General features: G+C 38.1%; 2 protein-coding genes across 2 annotated transcripts in view; one reads left to right on the top strand and one right to left on the bottom strand.

Annotated features, from left to right (window-relative positions):
* Window positions 1-9,341, top strand: part of LOC111158216 (5'-nucleotidase domain containing 1) — a 135,290-nt gene extending 125,949 nt beyond the window's left edge. Inside the window, exon 12 of the mRNA XM_022520133.1 lies at window positions 7,633-9,341. Within this exon, the coding sequence (XP_022375841.1) occupies window positions 7,633-7,748 (116 nt within the window). The 3' untranslated portion in view covers window positions 7,749-9,341. The remainder of the gene's footprint in view (window positions 1-7,632) is intronic.
* Window positions 9,342-16,394: 7,053 nt separating this feature from the next.
* LOC111158217 (TSPY like 4) lies at window positions 16,395-18,884 on the bottom strand. Its single transcript, XM_022520134.1, has one exon. The coding sequence runs from the start codon at window positions 18,822-18,824 to the stop codon at window positions 17,574-17,576; it is 1,251 nt and encodes a 416-aa protein (XP_022375842.1). The 5' UTR covers window positions 18,825-18,884; the 3' UTR covers window positions 16,395-17,573.
* Between the last annotated feature and the right edge of the window lie 214 nt (window positions 18,885-19,098).

Below are 19,098 nucleotides of genomic sequence, written 5' to 3'. Positions count from 1 at the left end.
GAATTTTTTTTTTTTTTTTTAAGTTTGCTTGGGGTCATAGGATAAAAGGAAAAATTACCAGGACAGTTTCCTAAAGAAGCCATGTAAGGTAAACCTGACTTTTGGAGCTGCTTTTCCCTTACTGTTTGGTGTTTGCCAATTCTAAAGAGGGCACCAGGGAAAGTGAATGGACCTTTCATTAGCTTCCTGAGCCTACAGGCATAGGAATGGAAGGTAGGGTCTGCCAGAGGAGGGATGAACCTGATGAACTCTCTTAATCTGTACTGAGACCTTGATTTTACCTTAGAGTAAAGATAACTAAAGCTCAGTGTTCCATCGGCTGAATCCCTAAAACTTCATTGAGAATATTCTCTTCAGAGGAAGGTAACATCGTTCTAGGGCTCAGATTATTTCTAAAAACAATGAATATAAGGTTCAGCACATAACAAAAAATAGCTAGGTCCACAAGGGTATGAGACTACAGTAACAGAAATAATAAAATTTACTGTGGCCAAGTACAGAAAAGAAGGGACTGTGAAATTTAGTAGAGACATAAAAACAATAAAGAGAATGGATTTTTAGAAATGAAATATTAGAAAATCAAAATTAAAAACCTAATGGATGTTTAAAGCAGATTAGACATAGTTGAAAAGTGAATTAGTGCACTGGAAGACATGCCAAAAGAAAATATCCAGAATGAAGAAAAAACAAAGCAAGATACAGAAGGAAGGAAGATATAGAAGAGGGACTAAGTGACACTGGAGATACAATGAGAAGGAATAAGATTTCTATAATTGGAACCCCAGGAGATGAGAGAATAAGCCAAAAACAATTGCTACAACTTTCCAAAAATATTGAAAAGAAATAAGCCAAAGGTGTAAGAAGCCCAAAGAACTGAAACAAAATAAATAAAAATAAATCCAAAGTTAACTGCTAAAAACCAAACATAATTAAGAAATATTAAAAACAGCTAGAGAATTAAAAACAGATTGATTAGAAAGGAGTAAAAGTTAGACTGATATCTGACTTCTACAAAAAAACAAAAGAAGCCAACACAGTAGAACAGTATCTTGGCTATCAATCTTGATGGTGGTCTACACCCACTAAAGATATCATTAAAGAATAAAAGAAAAGTATTTTTAGACAGTCAAAAATGGAGGAAATTTATCTCCAGAAGACCTACACTAAAGAAAATACTAGGGTATTGTTCTTCAGGCAAAAAAAAGAATGATCCCTATTGGAAGAAGGAATATACAGCAACAAAGGGATAGATACATGAATAAATTAAATGAACATTTTCTGTTGGAAAAATAAAAAAAAGTTCTAAGAGGTTTAAAGAAAGCATTTTTTTAATTTATTTTTATTTATTTATTTTGGGGAGGGGGTGAGTAGAGGAGGGTGAGCAGGAGCAGGGCAGGGACAGAGGAAGCAAGAGAATCTTAAGCAGGCTCCACACCCAGCATAGAGCCCAACATGCGCCTGGTTGTATCTCACAACCTTGAATTCATGACCTGAGCCAAAGTCAAGATTGGACACTTAACCAACTGAGCCACCCAGGTGCCCCTAAAGAAAGAATTTTAAAACATGACTCTACCAAAAAATTGCTAGAACTGATACAGAAATTCAGCAGTGTCAGTGTATATAAAATCAATACAGAGAAATCAGTTGCATTTCTACACACTAACAATGAAGCAGAAGAAAGAGAAATCAAGGAATGGATCCCACAATTGAATTAATTGAATGAATTGAATTGTTCCCACAATTGAACTAAAAACCATAAGATCCTTAGGAATAAATCTAACCAAAGAGGTAAAGGATCTATACTTTGAAAACTGCAGAACACTTATGAAAGAAATTGTGGAAGACATGAAGAAATGAAAAAAAAATTCCATGCTCATGGACTGGAAGAACAGATATTGTTAAAATGTCTATGCAACTCAAAGCAATCTATATATTCAGTGCAATCCCTATCAAAATACCGCCAGCATTTTTCACAGAGCTGGAATAAACAATCCTAAAATTTGTATGGAACCAGAAAAGACCCACAATAGCCAAACTAATGTTGAAAAACAAGAACAAAAACAAAACCCCAAACTGGGAGGCATCACAATTCCAGACTTCAAGCTGTATTACAAAGCTGTAATCATCAAGACAGTGTGGTACAGGCACAAAAACAGACACACAGATCAATGGAACAGAATAGAGAACTGAGAAATGGACCTTCAACTCTATGGTCAACTGATCTTTGACAAAGCAGGAAAGAATATCCAGTGGAAAAAAGATAGTCTCTTCAACAAATGGTGTTGGGAAAATTGGACAGCCACATTTAGAAGAATGAAACTGGACACTTTCTTACACCATACACAAAAAATAAACTCAAAATGGATGAAAGACTTAAATGTGAGACAGGAACCTATCAAAATCCTAGTAGAGAACACAGGCAGCAAGCTCTTTGACCTCAGCCACAGCAACTTCTTGCTAGGCACATCTCCAAAGGTAAGAGAAGCAAAATCAAAAATGAACTACTGGGACTTCATCAAGATAAAAGGCTTTTGCACACCAATGGAAACAATCTACAAAACTAAAAGGCAACCTACAGAATAAGAGAAGATATTTGTAAATGTCTTATCGATAAAAGGCTAGTATCCAAAATCTATAAAGAACTTATCAAACTCAACACCCAAAAAAAAAAATCTAGTTGAGAAATGGGCAGAAGACATGAACAGATATTTCTCCAAAGAAGACATCCAAATGGCCAACAGACACATGAAAAAATATTCAACATCACTTGGCTTCAGGGAAATACAAATCAAACCACAATGAGATACCACCTCACACTGGTCAGAATGGCTAAAATGAACTACTCAGTTAACACAGATGTTAGTGAGGATGCAGAGAAAGGAGAACAGTCTTACACTGTTAGTAGGAATGCAAACTGGTGCAGCCACTGTGGAAAACAGTAAGGAGGTTCCTCAAAAAGTTAAAAGTAGAGCTACCTTATGACCCAGTAATTGCACTCCTAGGTATCTGTCCTAAGGATACAAAAATAGTGATGTGAAGGAGCATATGCACCCCCAATGTTTATAGCAGCACTATCAACAATAGCCAAAATATGGAAAGAGCCCAGATGTCCATCAACAGAGGAATAGATAAAGATATACTACATCTTCTTTATCCATCAAAAAGAATGAAATCTTGTCATTTGCAAAGATGTGGATGGAACTAGAGGGCTTATGCTAAGCAAAATAAGTCAGTCAAAGACACATGGCACATGATTTCACTCATATGTGGAATTTAAGAAAATAAAACAGATGAACAGAAGGAAGAAAAAATAAATGAAAACAAAGAGGGAGGTAAACCATAAGAAACTCTTAACTATAGGAAACAAACTGAGGGTTGCTGGAGGGGAGGTGGGTGTGAGGACGGGGTAACTGGTGATGGGCATTAAGGAGGGCATTGAAGTAATGAGCACTGGGTGTTATTTGCAACTGGTGAGTCACTAAATTCTACCTCCGAAACTAATAATACAATATATGTTAATTAAATTGAATTTTAATTAAAATATCTTTTTTAAATGATGCCAATGGTAGGGGGACAGTTATAGGCCAATGGCAGTGGGACAGTTGTAGTTAAAATGCTTAGCATCCTTGTATTTTATGGTAAGGAATAAGAGTATGTTAGGTAGGGGCGCCTGGGTGGCTCAGTGGGTTAAGCCTCTGCCTTCGGCTCAGGTCATGATCTCAGAGTCCTGGAATCGAGCCCCATATCGGGCTCTCTGCTCAGCAGGGAGCCTGCTTCCCCCTCTCTGCCTGCCTCTCTGCCTACTTGTGATCTCTCTCTGTCTGTCAAATAAATAAATAAAATCTTTAAAAAAAAAAAAAGTATGTTAGGTATTGATAAGTCAAAAATGCATGTTGTAATCTCTAGGATAACTACCAAAGAAACCATAATGAGATACATACTAGGCTAATTATGTAAAATGATTTTAAAATCGAAAAGAAAAAAAAATGGAAAGAATATGAAAAATAAGATATGGAGAATATTCAGTAAGATGACAGATTTTTAAAGCTGAGTAATTATATTAAGTATAGATGGCAAAAATCTCCGATTAAAATCCTGAATGAAATAACAAAACCCAACTATGGGTTGTTCAGAAAAGACATCTCTGAAATATAAGGACACAGGAAGTTTGAATATAAAAGGATGGCAAGAGATAATACCTTGCTAATGATAACTAAAAGAAAGAGTTAGCTATACTAATGTGAAAGAAAGTAGACATTAAGGAAAAAATCCATTATTAACATGAAGGAGAATTACTTCTTAATAGTAAATTCAGTTCTCAGAACTATGTATCTGAAAGTCTGAGGCATTCACAGGTCCCTGATTAAGATCAGAACTTAAATCCCTCTATTATCTTAAATCCAAGAAACCGCTGAAAAAATCTATTTTGCTTTGCAGAAGTATATGCTTTTGCTTGCTTATTAGTTTCCTGAAGTTCCTCTCAGAATTTGGCAACATGCGTGAGGAAAAAACCAGCAGAGTTCAGTTCTCCACCCGTTCCTTTACGGCAGATTCCTAGCCCCTCAAGTTTTGTGTGCACCCCTTCAAGACTGCCAAAACTCTACTAAGGTTTTTCTGCTGCTAGTAACTGCCCCTGCCTCCACAAAGAATTCGGGTGCATAAGGGAAAAAGCTGTGACAGAATGTCCACTCCCTCTCTGCTTGTTAGGCCTTCCCAGAACCTGGGTACTCAGGTCTTATGATGATGATGATGATGATATGATGACTATTACAACCCTAAAATACATAGAACCTGCCCAAAAGTCCATTCTCTATGCCAGTGTACAAATCCATTGTCAATATATACTCATTAAAATAATATCTCATTCTCATTAGTTTCAAAAGCATAGTTTAATTTTCATTTTGTTCCATGCTTATACACATAAAATTAAAGATAACCTAAATATACTTCTTCCTTTTACAATTTTCCTGTAAAATAAACAGAACGTGTAACTTGAAGGAAGGGGCTAGCCCAGAATTAAACAATTATTTTCAGTTTTTCTATTTCACTCTTCCTTTATTTCAAAGTGATTCGATTTTATAGCGAGAGAATAAAGTAATGTGTTAGTAGAAGCCAATGAATTATTGTAGTAGTACGTGCATAAAAACCGGGTCAATGGGATATGGTTATGAAATAGTAAGAAAGTCGAAGTAAAGTGAATCTTCATTATTCTAGGATTTAAATATTTCTCCGGAGAATGAGAAAATAACCCCCTCTCCATCTTCTGGAGGTAATCACCTCTCCTTAAAGAAGCAGTACTAACATCAGTGTATCTCCCATTTTCATCTCCCGAAAGCTTTCTTCCATAGCTCCCAGGAAAAGAACTTGGTGCTAGGCTTTTGTCTTCTACCTTTTCTCAGGAGAAAATATTAAGAAGGACTTAACAGTCGTCAAACAAAGCTAAACATGTACCAATTTTTTGTGGGGAAAGGAGGAATTAATAGGTCTTACTCAGTTTATCTGATGTCCAGGATACTTCCTCAAAAAGCAAAGTGTTAGTCTCTAACTTAGCACTCTGCTATGTTCACATTCTCATATAGAAGTTTTATCTCACAGAAAACTTGAAATTGACTAGTTCAGTAGCATATTCAGTAAAGTTAGATACTACTATATAATTTACCGTATTTCTCAAGCAAGAAAAATGGCTGGGAGAAAAATACTAACGGCCATGGCTTCAGGCATATTGAGGACAGAATCTTTACATATATGTTATCCTGCTAATACCTCTTTAAAAAAAAAAAAGATCCAAGAGTTGTTCTGTTTCTGTTCTATTTTACATTGAACTTAATGTTCAAGAATATTTGTTCATTTTGGCTCACTTCATTTAATTGCTAGGTAATATGGTTGATATGATAGTTTATTTAATACACGGAGTTTAATAGAATATTGTTGTGGTAAGTAAGAATTCCGTTTTTATCTGCTTTTCTCTTTTCTTCCAAAGAGCACCAGAAATGACTTTCTTGTAACAGAGATGCCATTCTTTCCCTCTTGTTGAATCCCCAGTCTGGGGATCCTTGTTTTAATAGAAGAGCCATCTGATCTCACCTGGTTATACAATGCCAGATTTCTTAATGGATCTTTTCTGCTACCTGAAAGAGAAAGTGTTTGCTTTAAATGACATAGGAGGTGAAAAACAAATACTCCCCTTTGCCTCTTAAAACCTTTTTGTATTCAGGAAATGTTTCTTTCTTAATGAATATCTTATTAGATTTGGTTATCTCATTGACATTTAAGTACGAAGATTCATCTTTATAGATTTTATAAGTTTGCACTTGCAAGCTATAGACATTATAATGACTAGTTTGTAAGCATTGTGATAATGTAACCATTTTTAACCTTATAGTAATGGCTACACAGAGACCTAAACTTTTACTTCAGCGAATGTATAGGAAAGACAGAGAAGATGATGACTGTTTGACTGAGCCTTTATCATTTTAGTGGCATATCAGAAATCCAAGACCTCAGATACATGATTTTAGAAACTCATTGTTAACAATTTACTTTCCAATGCCTTTTTAATGTTTGGCTCAAAATATACCACAGCTAAGTGAGCAGTCAAGACCAATGAAATTCACTAATATTGGAAGTTTTTCTGTTTACATCATCTTAGGCTTCTCAGGCGTCAGAAAGGCAGTATCCTGCTTCCCAGTTTCTGCACTGGTGTTTTCCTCTACTACTTGGGATTGATGATTCTCACTGGCATTTAATATAAAGTATAATTTTTATACTAGTGTCATTTTCAAAGTACTCAGTACTTCCAAATGATGTTTTACTTGTGAGATTTTTTAAATAAGGATTATTGCCCAGTATCTTCATGTGGACTGAGTATCATAACATGGCATATATCATAGTGTTTTACTTGTAATATTTCTGGTAATGTTGCCTTGGAAGACATTTGGGAAGATGATATCTGAAGGCTAGCTTTTGAGAAACAAAGATGTCACAGTGCCCCACCATTAATAAAGTATGCATTTTATGTTCTCTCTCCCAGTTTTCCTTGCAGCTGCATACACATACACTGCGCACACACACACGTGTGTGTGTGTGTGAGAGAGAGAGAGAGAGATGATTATCATATGGAGAAAGCTGCCATATTGTGTATATTAAAATTCTTATTTATCTAAGCATTCAAAAATTATTCTTAGTAGCTCTCTTATTACTATTACTTATTACTCTTATTACTAAGGGCCAAGAAGATTATTCGTTCTCATTTATCAGTTACATGATGCTCTGAGTAGAGCCTGAGAGACTTTTAAATTTAAAAAAAAATTAGATGAGCATGCCTATTTTATATGCTAACTTCTGTACAGAGAATATTAAAATTAAACTCACTAGTTAGATCTCTGAAGATGATTTATAAAACTTCTAAATGTATTTTGACTTAAATGTTATTGTAAATTTTATAGAGAAAAACATCTAAACTCTTCATGTTAGGTGCAACCTATCCAGGTGACAAAAGAAATAGTAAAATATTAAAATCACAAAATTCTAAAAAAAATAAGTTTTATTACCAATGACTCAAATTTTGATTTGTTTATTATTTATGAACGGCCTTTTGAGATCTGCCAAGTAATAATTTTTTTTTTCCCCCAGAATTACCCCTGGACTACAAATTTTCAAGATTCTCTTCCAGCAATTCAAAAACAGCTGGCTATTATCCAAACCCTCCATTGATCTTATCAAATAATGAAACACTGACAACCAAATAAACTGTCTTAACTGAAAAAGGAAGAACCATATATGCAACAAGTGTACTGTAAAAATATTACCTTTCAAAAAATACTGTAAAATGCTTTATAGGAACAAATTCTTAATGATAACTGACCAAGAAATTGATGTTTTTCCACAGGTCTCCTTTCTGTATAGACCATCTTGATGCCCAACAATTCTCATTAGATTAAAATCACAGTATCTTATAACTGAAAAGAACCTTAATATTTTCTATATGGATAGTTCTGAGATTAGGATTCACCTAGGGATTAGGATTCATCTGTGTAATATATACACATACTCACACAAACACATACATATTGACACACATGCCTAGACCAGTAGCTCTCAAAGTGTAGTCCCCAAACCACTAGCACAGCATCACCTGAGAATCTGATAGAAATACAGATTTGCAGGCCGCACACAAGGCCTGCAGAATCAGAAGCTCGGGAAATGCTACCCAGCAACCTGTGTTTTAATATTGGTTTAATTGGTCTAGAAATATAAATGAGCATTGACATCTTTACCTGCCCCAGGACAAAGGTAGCCAGAATTGAGAATAACTGATCTATATCTGTTTCTTCCATTTATAACCAAAAACACTGAGTTGAGTAAGACCAGACTATCCAAGCTATATATCAGGTTTTATGCTATTCTTACATTTTCCAAAACAAGGAGCTAAAGATTTCTTGTGAGACCACATAGGCAGTATGGGTCAGAAATGAGATGAGAAGCAATTCTTTCAACCTCTAATATTACTTATAAGGGTTTCCCCCCCCCAATAATGTTAAAGGCTATATAATTAGATCTCATTCACTCTAAGGTATATACTCTCAATGGGACAAAAATTGGTTCTTGGGGTGAAAAAAAATTAGATAATGCAGTGAATTGTGCTCCTCCAAAACTCAACCCTACCCAGTAAATCTTATTCTTTAGCATTAATTTCTCTCGTTAGGGAGAAATAGAATTTAAAGTTAAATTTATTAATTAAATTTAATTTGAATTTAATTTTTCTCGGGGGGGAGGGGAGATAGTAATGAAAAAAAGATTGAGAAAAACCCTTTAAGAGGTTTTATAGTTATACTACAACCCAGGATTACTGTGTTCCATGAGCTTTGTATAGTCCTCTAATAGTAGCTACTTGTAGCAAGATGTCTCGAGCCAGAAGTTTACAATAAATTCCTGGCTACTGTTTTATGTTGTAATTTCACTCTCTCCATGTCAGAAAACACAATGGTCACTATCATTATTTTACCTGGATTGTAGCAGAGAACTTAATATATTGATGCATGCAATGAAAAGATAAATATTTCATTAAATTTTTAAATGCTCAAATAATCCCAAATGTATTACAGGAATGAGTATCTCAGGGTGGGTAAACAGTTACTGAAATTTTTTCCTTAATGTCAGTAGCTCTGTTTGATATCTACTAATAAGTATATGGTAATGTATTTGAAATTGATTTCCAAAAATCTTATTGGAATATGGTAACAAACACAGAATCAGCTTAGGGCTAAATGAAAGATACTGTCTCACGTATGCAAATAGATATTTAATTTCTTTAAAAATAAAGCTATTTTTCCTTATGTGAATTTATTTTGTCAATGAGAAAGAAGAATGTATCTTTAAATGCTTATAAACTGCTATTATTAATACAAAAAATGAGAACCCTAAAATATGTTAATTACACTTTTTTGTCACTAAGGAGTGGAAAAAAAATGGGCTCAAGTTCAAAGTTCCCATCCTACTTTTACCTGTAGTTAGGTAAGGGGTCCAAACAAGTAACCACTTACCCAATCAGACCTGTTTTTTCCATCTTGTCAAAAGACAAGGTGAAAGTTTATTTCCAAGTTTCCTACCACCCTTCCAGCAGACTCAGTTCTTCTAATGAATGTTGTTTTTCTGTTGAACTATAATTAGACCTTTTAAGTTTTTTTATTTCATTTTTTCTAAAAAGTGCCAGTGTTTCTAATTGTGTATGAAAAGTAAAAATAATTTTAAAATGGCACTATAAAAATTAAAGAGAGAAGAAAAGCTGTATATTCTTTAATAAAGTTAAATGAAGAAAGAAAGCTGGAAAATTGTGTAAGTGGACAGAGGACTTAAGTTTAATATTAGCATGCAGGCAAACATTCATCATCTGAAAGATGACTATAATAAATACAAGAGATTTTAGATTTCTTTGCTGGCCACTGTTGATCTCATCAGCAGAGGAGAGATCTGAATGTCACAGTGGTAAAAGTTTGTCAGAATTTGGTTTTTGAAATATTGAGGTAGCAGAAAATTCAGTTAAACCATGAATTGCAATCTAAAATCAACTAAAGGGGATTCTTGAAATTCATGGGTCTGAACTGCACAGGTCCGCTTATATGCAAATGTTTCTTGATACAGTACTGTAAATGTATTTTCCTTATGATTTTAACGTTCTTTTTTCTAGCTTACTTTATTATAAAAATGTAGCATATAATACATTTACAAAGTATGTGTTAATGTTATCAGTTAACAGTAGGGTATTTAGTAGTCAAGTTTGGCAGGGTAGTCAAACATTACACGGATTTTTTACTATGCAAGGGGGAGGGGGCCTTAATTCCCACATTGTTCAAGAGTCAACTGTACTTCTGAGTTTTTTAACCTGAAATCAGGTATTACCCCCACCAATTTTCACATCCAACAACTTTAAATATATGTATTTAAAGCAAAATATATATATATATATACACACACACACACGTATATGTACACACTTATATATGTATACCCACACTTTTATTGAATTGGTGTGAATGAAAGTCAAATCTATATGATTATTGTATATAACAAACCAGCATAAAATAGAATGTCAAACTCTCTTTGACTATAATCACCTTGACTATATTAGAGTCATATGGATAGCTTTTTCTTAAATATGTTACAGTAACATACCCTTACCTCTTCTCAGGGTGTTGAGAAGAAGGTTATTGTAAGATTTGACTTCCAGAGTACTATAAGACAGGGATATACTCAAGAGTTAACTCACCCAGTGTGCTGCCCATGAAAATCCTTGGGCATGGTCCAGTCCACATTGGGTGAATTCAAAAAGGTGTCTCTTGTTGGTCTCTAGAATCATCCTCAGAAATAATGGCAAAAAAATAATGGCAATGAGTGCTAACTCTTCACCAGGCTACTTCATCTTCCCTATTTATCCCCTACAGCATGCCTGTAAGGTATGCATAATTACTAAAATTTTACAGAGAAGGACACTGAAATTCACAGAGGTTAAATAACATAATTACTCAAAACTGTACTGTTACTAAGGATCAGAGTCTGTACATGAGCCCAAGTTTCACCCCAGAACTCATGCCCTTAGTTGACTGACACCTAAAAGTCTTCCAACATTGTAAGATTGGGGCAAATTATCAGTCTAAAACCACACTTCAAATTTAACAGTCACACCACAGTAGGACATGTAAGGGATTACAAATAAAGACACAGGCTCTGTCCTAAAGTAACAATTTAGTAAAAAAAAAATAATAAAGCAAAGATCTATGACCTAGAACTTACCTGGGAGAGTAAAATAGAGAACCAAGAACTACGGAGTCCTAAAATGTATAATGAAGTCTACTCTTCTTAGAAGCCACATATACTTAAGTCATCAGTAAGCAGGTCTATTCTTTCTTCATATTCAGGTTCAAATGTTCACCTTGCATACTTAGCAAATTTCCCCTCTGGTGCTGAGGAAACCAAAATGGAAAAGGAATAATGAAAACTGATCCAAGTAAACTTAATGGGAGATGGGATATCTGGGCCTATTGAGAGAAGTTGGGTCAGGTCATTAATTAGAAAAACTACTACAATATTACATAGACTGCTTGACAGTCAGTTTTCCATACCATGCACCAGTTTCTCAGAGTCTTTAAAAGAAAAAAAAACAAAAAAAAAACCCTTATTTTACTTTATTAGTGCTTTGGCCTTGGCACTTTCTTGGTAAAGATTAAAACTTAATATAGTTTAATAATGAGAAGGATGGGGCACCTCGCTGGCTCAGAGTTGGTAGAACATGAGACTCTTGATCTTGGATGTGAGTTTAGCCTCAGCCTGGCGGGTAGTGTGTACTTAAAATTTAAAAAAAAAAAAAAAAACTTTAAAAAATTAATTAAAATAAATTACTAAGAACCTATTAAAAGCAATCACTATGTTGAATCAATTAGAAAATACTCAAATTCTCTTATTTAATACAAATGTCAATACTTTACAGTTCCTAGCAACTAAATTTCATAAATATAATATTTAAAGTCCTTTTTGTACATTTACTCCCTTTGATGAAGTCAACAAACCTAATTTCATTCATTTTTGTGGCAATTATCAAGATTGCATTTGTAGGGCGCCTGGGTGGCTCAATGGGTTGGAGCTTCTGCCTTCAGCTCAGGTCATGATCTCAGCGTCCTGGGATCGAGGCCCACATCTGGCTCTCTGCTCAGCAGGGAGTCTGCTTCCCCATCTCTCTCTGCCTGCCTCTCTGCCTACTTGTGATCTCTGTCAAATAAATAAATAAAATCTTTAAGAAAAAAAAAAAAAAGATTGCATTTGTAAATTTCCGTAGTGTTCTAATCTGTGACTGTATGGAACACTGTATTAAGTGATAAAAAGTAACCTTTCAAAGACCAATCATGGATGCCTGGGTGGCTCATTCATTAAGTGTCTGCCTTCAGCTCAGGTCATGATCCCAGGATCTTGGGATCAAGTCCCACATCGGGCTCCTTTTGCCTGCCACTCTCACTGCTTGTGCTCGCTCTCTCTCTTTCTCTCTGACAAATAAAATCCTAAAAAAAAAAAAAGAAAAAACCAATCATGAATGAATGAAGAATAATTTCAACTGAGTCCTGATTATTCACATAAATGAGTTTTGTTTTGTTTTATGCCAAATTTAGTACAGATATTTGTAACAGTGGAAGATACCCTAGGCTTGAAATAAAAAAATATACATTTCTGTGACTTGCATCTTAGGCACATTTACTTCAACTTTCTGAGCCTGTTTTCTCAAATATTTAAATGGAGATAGTAAGATCTGTGTCAGAACTATGAAAGTAACAGGAGAACACAAATGGATGTGCCAGACATACCGGGATTTCCTGAGACTGTCAAACTAGAGACAGTATCTTTGACACAAATCAGATATCCAAGGCTCAAACTGAGTTTGTGGAGCAGGGGATTCAATAACAATACAGGTAATTTTTGTTTCTATGATAAACCCTGATTACAGAAACGACTCAACTAGACATAAAGGAGAAGCAGAAACAGCAACAGCAGTAGTGGGGAGATGGGACCCCGAGTAAGGAAAGCTAGAGAAGCCCTTTGTCATTGTCTAGTCTTAGCTGAATATCCAGAAATGGAAAAGAATGCTCATGGAGATCCTGTTATGTGGGGTCCAGGGAAATTATGAAGGATGACCCTACTAACAGCAATATGGTCTGAGCAGACCAAATGATACTTTGGTGAACAGAGGATGAGAGAACCTCACATAACTTATTTGGAGGTCTGCATAAGGAATAATTTGGGTCTAGAATTGAAAAAGAAAAAAAGCCAATGAAAAGAAGTGGAGCAGGGATATAGGAGTAAACCAATTAATTGGTAAGTGAAAACTACATAATGTCTAATTGAATCTAATTTAACAGAACAGAAATCTAACAAATGAGTGGCACCAACCTATTAGAAAAGTGAATACCATTGGTTACAGCTGATGATAAACCAAGGGCAACAAAAATGACACTTTTCTGACCATGTCCAGAAAAGAGAGAATGCTTGAAACAGGTGATTGACAATGCAGGAAAAAAACGATCAGTGAATTGAAAAGGTAAAATAGAGTATAGAATTTGGATCAGAGTATAGTTTGCAAAGAAAACCTAGCTCTCTGAAACTTAAGTTCTCCAGGTCGAGAAAAAATATATACTTAAGTAAAACCTGCAAGTATGAATTGCATCAAGAGTCAGCGGGTCTCTTTAATAATAATTTGGGGCCATTTATGTAAAATTTTTGTTTAGATGGCTAAAAATACCATTCATTTTCACAGGTCTTGCAATATCCAAAGCCCCCTCAACTCCAGAGAATGCGGAAGTATTTAGCTCTGAAACCTTCATGTGACAGTTGCTGAGTAGCAAAACATTACTAATTAGATTGAGATGTCTGAGATCATTTGTTTCTAGACACTACATGCCAATCACAATTTTTGTTATTTTTAGAGCACCACAGTGTTGTAAAAGAAATTAAGCACTTACAGAATACAGTTATTAATTTCTTCCAAAAGTCTATCTTAAGCTCACTGAGAAAAAAATAAGATCAGTTAACATAAATGTAGTAAACAAGAATGGTGCATTAAAAATAGTTTTTCACTAAGCGAAGTTAGAGAAAGACAAATACCATTATTTCAATTCATTCATATGAATTTAAGAAACAAAATAAACAAGGAAAGGGGGGAAAAAAGACAAAAAGAAGAAACAGACTCTTATTTATAGAGAACAAACTGATGGCCACCAGAGGGGCGAGGGTGAGGGCGTGGGTTAAATGGGTGATAGGGATTAGAGGAGTACACTTGCTAAGATGAGTACAGGGTGTTATATCAAATTGTTAAATCACGGTATCGTAAGCCTGAAACTAATATAACACTGTATGTTAATTAACTGGAATTAAAATAAAAACTTAAAAAGCCAAAAATGTTTTCTACTGAAAACACTATGTTAAGTACAGACTAAAATCAAAAATGGTGCTTCATTTGCCTTCAAGAACTGCACTGGTTGAATAGGAAAAATTTTGTTCATGAGCATAAAGTTAGTCAGTCTTCTTATTTATTATTTTTCAAGAAAAAAAGTCCTAGAAATTTGATGGCTTTTTTTTTTTTTTGGAAGTTCAGGGCAATGCTTACTGTGACAATTTGGAAACTTTAATGATTTCCCAACCTTTTATTAGCCTAGACAACACAGAACTTTATTTTTATTTTTTGGTGAAGACAAGAAGTACAGCAGTGACAGACTTTATTTTTCCTTTGAGCACATATACGAAGACTAAAGTACTTAACGATCCTTGTTTAGTCCGACAGAGCAATTCTACAAGTACGTACACTGGTTAGGAACATAAGATGTCAAGTACAACATTACTATTAGGGCAAGAAATATCAAGACAATAGAGTTATGTTTTTCTTCTTGAGATTACTTTCACAAGACAGCAACAATTTGCAAAATTTCAAAGATCACATTCAAATTCTATTTCTAAGAATAGAACTATATATGAAGACAGATCAGAACAAGCTGATATATTAGTGACTGCTCACAGGTTTCATACCGCACAGGAACAGTTTTGATATTTTTGCACATTCTCAATTACAAGCAAAAAGCAGGCCTGTGAATGTCAATTTTGCCGGCAAGCAAAAACAGAGAAAGGAATTAATGGGATTTTACTCAAATACAGTGAAATAAGGAGCACATACCATTAATCTTCCACACAGAAAATATCACTCCTACAATAATAGAGAGAAAACATTCAGCCTTGCATTTTTGTGTACAAAAATCTACTGGTGAATTCAAGGGAATTAGGGAAAATGACTCCAAGTATCCTCTTTAAACATCAACCACTTTGATTCTCCCACCTCTCCTGGGAAAAGCTTCCGGGACCTCTCCCCACCATCCCCAACCCTGCAGGGTTCCAGTCTTTCCCGTGCCTTTCCAAGAATACTCCACAGCAGGTTCATTTCTGTTTCTGGGCTTTCAGGTTCCTCCGCCTACAGCACCCTCCCCACTTGCTGTGCACTGGCCTCCCACACACACACAGATTAGGGGAAAGGCCTTCAAAAAAAAGGAGAAAGGCAGATAGTCATTACTATCACTACATACCACCCAAGTAAGAGCCCTGACAGCACTGCTGTCCCACCTACTAGAAACTGTCCTGGAAATCCAGACACCACACATCCCCATATACCCCTAGGAGGGAAGCTTGGCATCTCCCACTTGTAGATTGCAGCCTGCTCCCTAGTTTTTTGGGGACAGAAGCAGGGAAGGAAATGCGGAAGTGGAGGAGAACCAGAAAGGCCAGGATGGAGGCCCCTGGGACATCAGAGCAGTAATAAAATAGAGGACAGAGGTGACCTTCAAAATGCTGCCCTGGGGTTATTTCTAAATGATCCAAGGCCACCACCCCCCATATTTCCAAATTTGGAAAAGAAAGGTGAAAAGAAAAAAAAAGAGTGAAAAAAAGTTGAGTGAAACCAAGTTTTGGTTGCTTTACACCACAACCTGCTCTTGGCGTGCCTTAAATCCATCACTGTGAGGCCCCGTCTTTCCCCTCTGCCTCTCAAACTAAACTCAGGAAACACACAGGTGTTGGTAAATGGACAGGGGAAAAGGGTGGGGTTGTCAAAGCTGGCCCAAAAGAACACTGCTCGTAACTGAACAACCTACACAGGTCTCCCTTTGAAACTTTCAGACCCTACTAAAAAGGAAGTAGGGGGGAGCATGAGGGCAGAAAGCACAGTTAGAGATCTGGAGTCTATTGTGCAGTGAGTGCCTTTCTTCCTCTGGACACAGTCAAGTTGAGAGCAAATAAAACAAAACGCCTGCTTTTGCCAGTTTGATTTTGTTTCTGATCTGTAACTGTTTGGGGGGGGGAAGGAAGGGAGAGGGAAGTGGAAGGTGGTGGGGGGAAGGGAGAGAGAGAAAGATAATAGATACAGAACAGGCCCCACAAACCAGAAAGACCTCTCCCCCAGTGCCCTCACCCCAGCAACTTTCCTGCTATCATTCTGAGAATGAGTGCAGGAGTTAGCAGGGGGAGGCCTAACAAAGTTGGCCAGATTAAGGGTGGTTTGTTGGCTACAGCTCAGAAAGCCTAACTGCTAGAAGTGAACCATTACCAGCCTTGCTTTGGGCACCATCACATATGCCTGCCCAACCTGCCCAACAGCCAACTGGGTTTACAGGTAACCATCTGATGGGGCAGGGGGTTTGAGGGGAAGTTTCCTATGTGCTGCCTGGGAGCTTAAATCCACAGACAGTTGCTGAGGAAGCAGGCAATGGTGCCTATGCAAAGCTCATCCAGAAGGCTAAGAGCAGGCTTGGGTGGGCCACAGCACAGACCTTCACACTCACCTGTCAGTACCTGTTCACAAAGCAGAGTGCCCAAAGGCAAAAGAAGACTAAGGCAGTAACACTGAACACCTCTCATTTGTTACCTCATTCATGCCTAGTAGCCACCCACCAGCCACCTTATTCTGCCAGATAACAAGCTGGGTGGATGGCACAGGCTAGGAAGGCAGCTAGGAACCAGTCAGTGGTAGCCAGAATGTCCAGTTTGGGTTGACGGCTGGCATCATCCAGATCAGCTTCGTCTTGCAGCGGTGAAATTCAAAGAACTCGACATACAGTACATGGGTATCAGGAGGACAGTCAGCGTAAAGTATGAAGCCCAGCTAGTTATTTGCAAAGGTATTTCAAGCTTCTCTGTGGTAGATAACCACTTAAAAAACTTGGAGAAGACCATGGTCACAGACAGGGCCCAAGGCATGCAAAGGAAGGCAGTGCCTATCTATCTACAGCATCATGTGCTTGGCAAAGAAGCAGTACAAGGCCATGCACTTGGAACACGTAACAGGATACAGAAGAGCATAAAGGTCCAGAGGAAGAAGAACACAAGCATATAAGAGTCAACCTTGCAACTGACTGTTGGAGATTTAGAAGAACCAAAGGATAAAATAGTCCAGTGTGAAGAGAAAGCAAATAGCAGACTGCATGCTGTTGGCTAAGCATAGGTTCAAAGGGAGGTGGCGAGGAGACTTGAGCTGGAGCTTCTCACAAGGTCATCAGTTAGCCAGACTGGAACCTGAAGGACCTGGGGCTCTCCACTGGCTGCCTTGCTGGGTCTCGGATTCCACGGCGAGGCCCTTCACCCATCAGGTAGTACTGTAGGGGATTGGGCCACAGTTCTGCTTTGATAATCTCGGCAATCCTGTCGAATTCTAGGAGGCTGTGGTCTGAGAACCAGTTAAAGAAACTGGGGATAGTGTTTCCTTCCCGGTTCCTGTGGATATGGGACTGGGGGTCTTGGCCCCTGTGCCAGCGGATTGGAGTGGAAAGAGACACCACCCTACCAGAGGATCTGCGCTCATATTCTTTGACAAGCCCCTCATTTCGGAAGTAGGGGTTGCTCTGAAAGATGAACTTGAATTTGCAGCCGGCTCTTGGGTGTTTGAGCTCCTCCACCTCCAAATTGATCATGTACCTCATCATGTCTTCATCTTGGCCACTGATCATAGGTGACAGCTGGGGGTGGTTCCGAAAGGCAGTGACCCAGAAACCTGGGATATTCTGGATAATGAAACTTCTGCGCTGCATATGAAGCCTTCGCATGCGGCCAAACTTGCGCTCCAGCTGAAGGAAGGCCCTGTCAGCCTGGGCATTTACGTTGGACAGCTCCTGATCGATGGCCTCCAGCGAATCCATGCAGTTATTGATCTTCGGGGCCTTGCCCCGGGCCTCCTCTTTCATTCCTCCTGCCACTTTTTTTTCCTTCTGCGTCGCCTTCTTTTCCTCCACCGCCTCCTCTGCTCCTCCCTCCTTTTCCGCAGCCGCTGAAGCGGCGCACTTTTTTGTCGTCATTTCCTTGACCTTCGCCCCAGGCATCATCTGAGACCCCAGCCCCCCTGCGCCACAGGCTTCTAGAGCTTTCTCCCCAGCAGGGCCCTGCGGCTCTCTAGGCTGACAGCCATTTTCCTGGCTATTGTCGGTCGCCACCGCGGCGGAGGCTGAGGCAGGGGCTGCTGCCAAGCCTTCCGTGGGGAGCAGAACCTCTTTCTGACCCGATCTGGTCGCTACACGGCCGCGACTCCCAAAAATGCGAACGCGGAGCACCGGGGCACAACTAGCCGGGTTCTGGGGTGCGCCTCCCTCCGCGGCGGTCTCCAAAATGCCCTCACCTGTGTCCGCCATCACCGGCGTCGCCTCGGTTTCCTCGCCCTGGCACTGGTTTAGGTCCGGATGTCCTGGGGCAGGCTCGGCAGTAGTTTGGCCGCAGTCTTTAGCGGCAGGAAGATCGTTGCCCTCATCCAGGCCGCTCATTTTGGTAGAAGGCAGACCTGCAGGAGGAGAGCGTCCCTTGTCCTCCGCAGAAGCCGCGCTCCGCCCCAATCCGCCTCTCTTTTCCACTCTGGGGGATGCTGCTATGACAACCGGTGACGTCACGGCAGCGGCGCCGTCACATCGCGCGAGAATTCGCGGAGTCTTGTGATTCCCTCAGTCAAGGGTATGCCTTTGTCTTTGTGTGATAAGATGGGTTTCGTCCTTTTGGAAAGGATTTGATTTACCTGACTGGGGGCAGACCAAATCCAAACAT

Source organism: Enhydra lutris, unplaced genomic scaffold, assembly GCF_002288905.1.
Source record: "Enhydra lutris kenyoni isolate GAN:26980312 unplaced genomic scaffold, ASM228890v2 scaffoldscaffold58, whole genome shotgun sequence".
NCBI lineage: Eukaryota > Metazoa > Chordata > Mammalia > Carnivora > Mustelidae > Enhydra > Enhydra lutris.
Note: the sequence above shows the minus strand (reverse complement) of the source record. Positions and strands in the feature narration are given on the sequence as shown.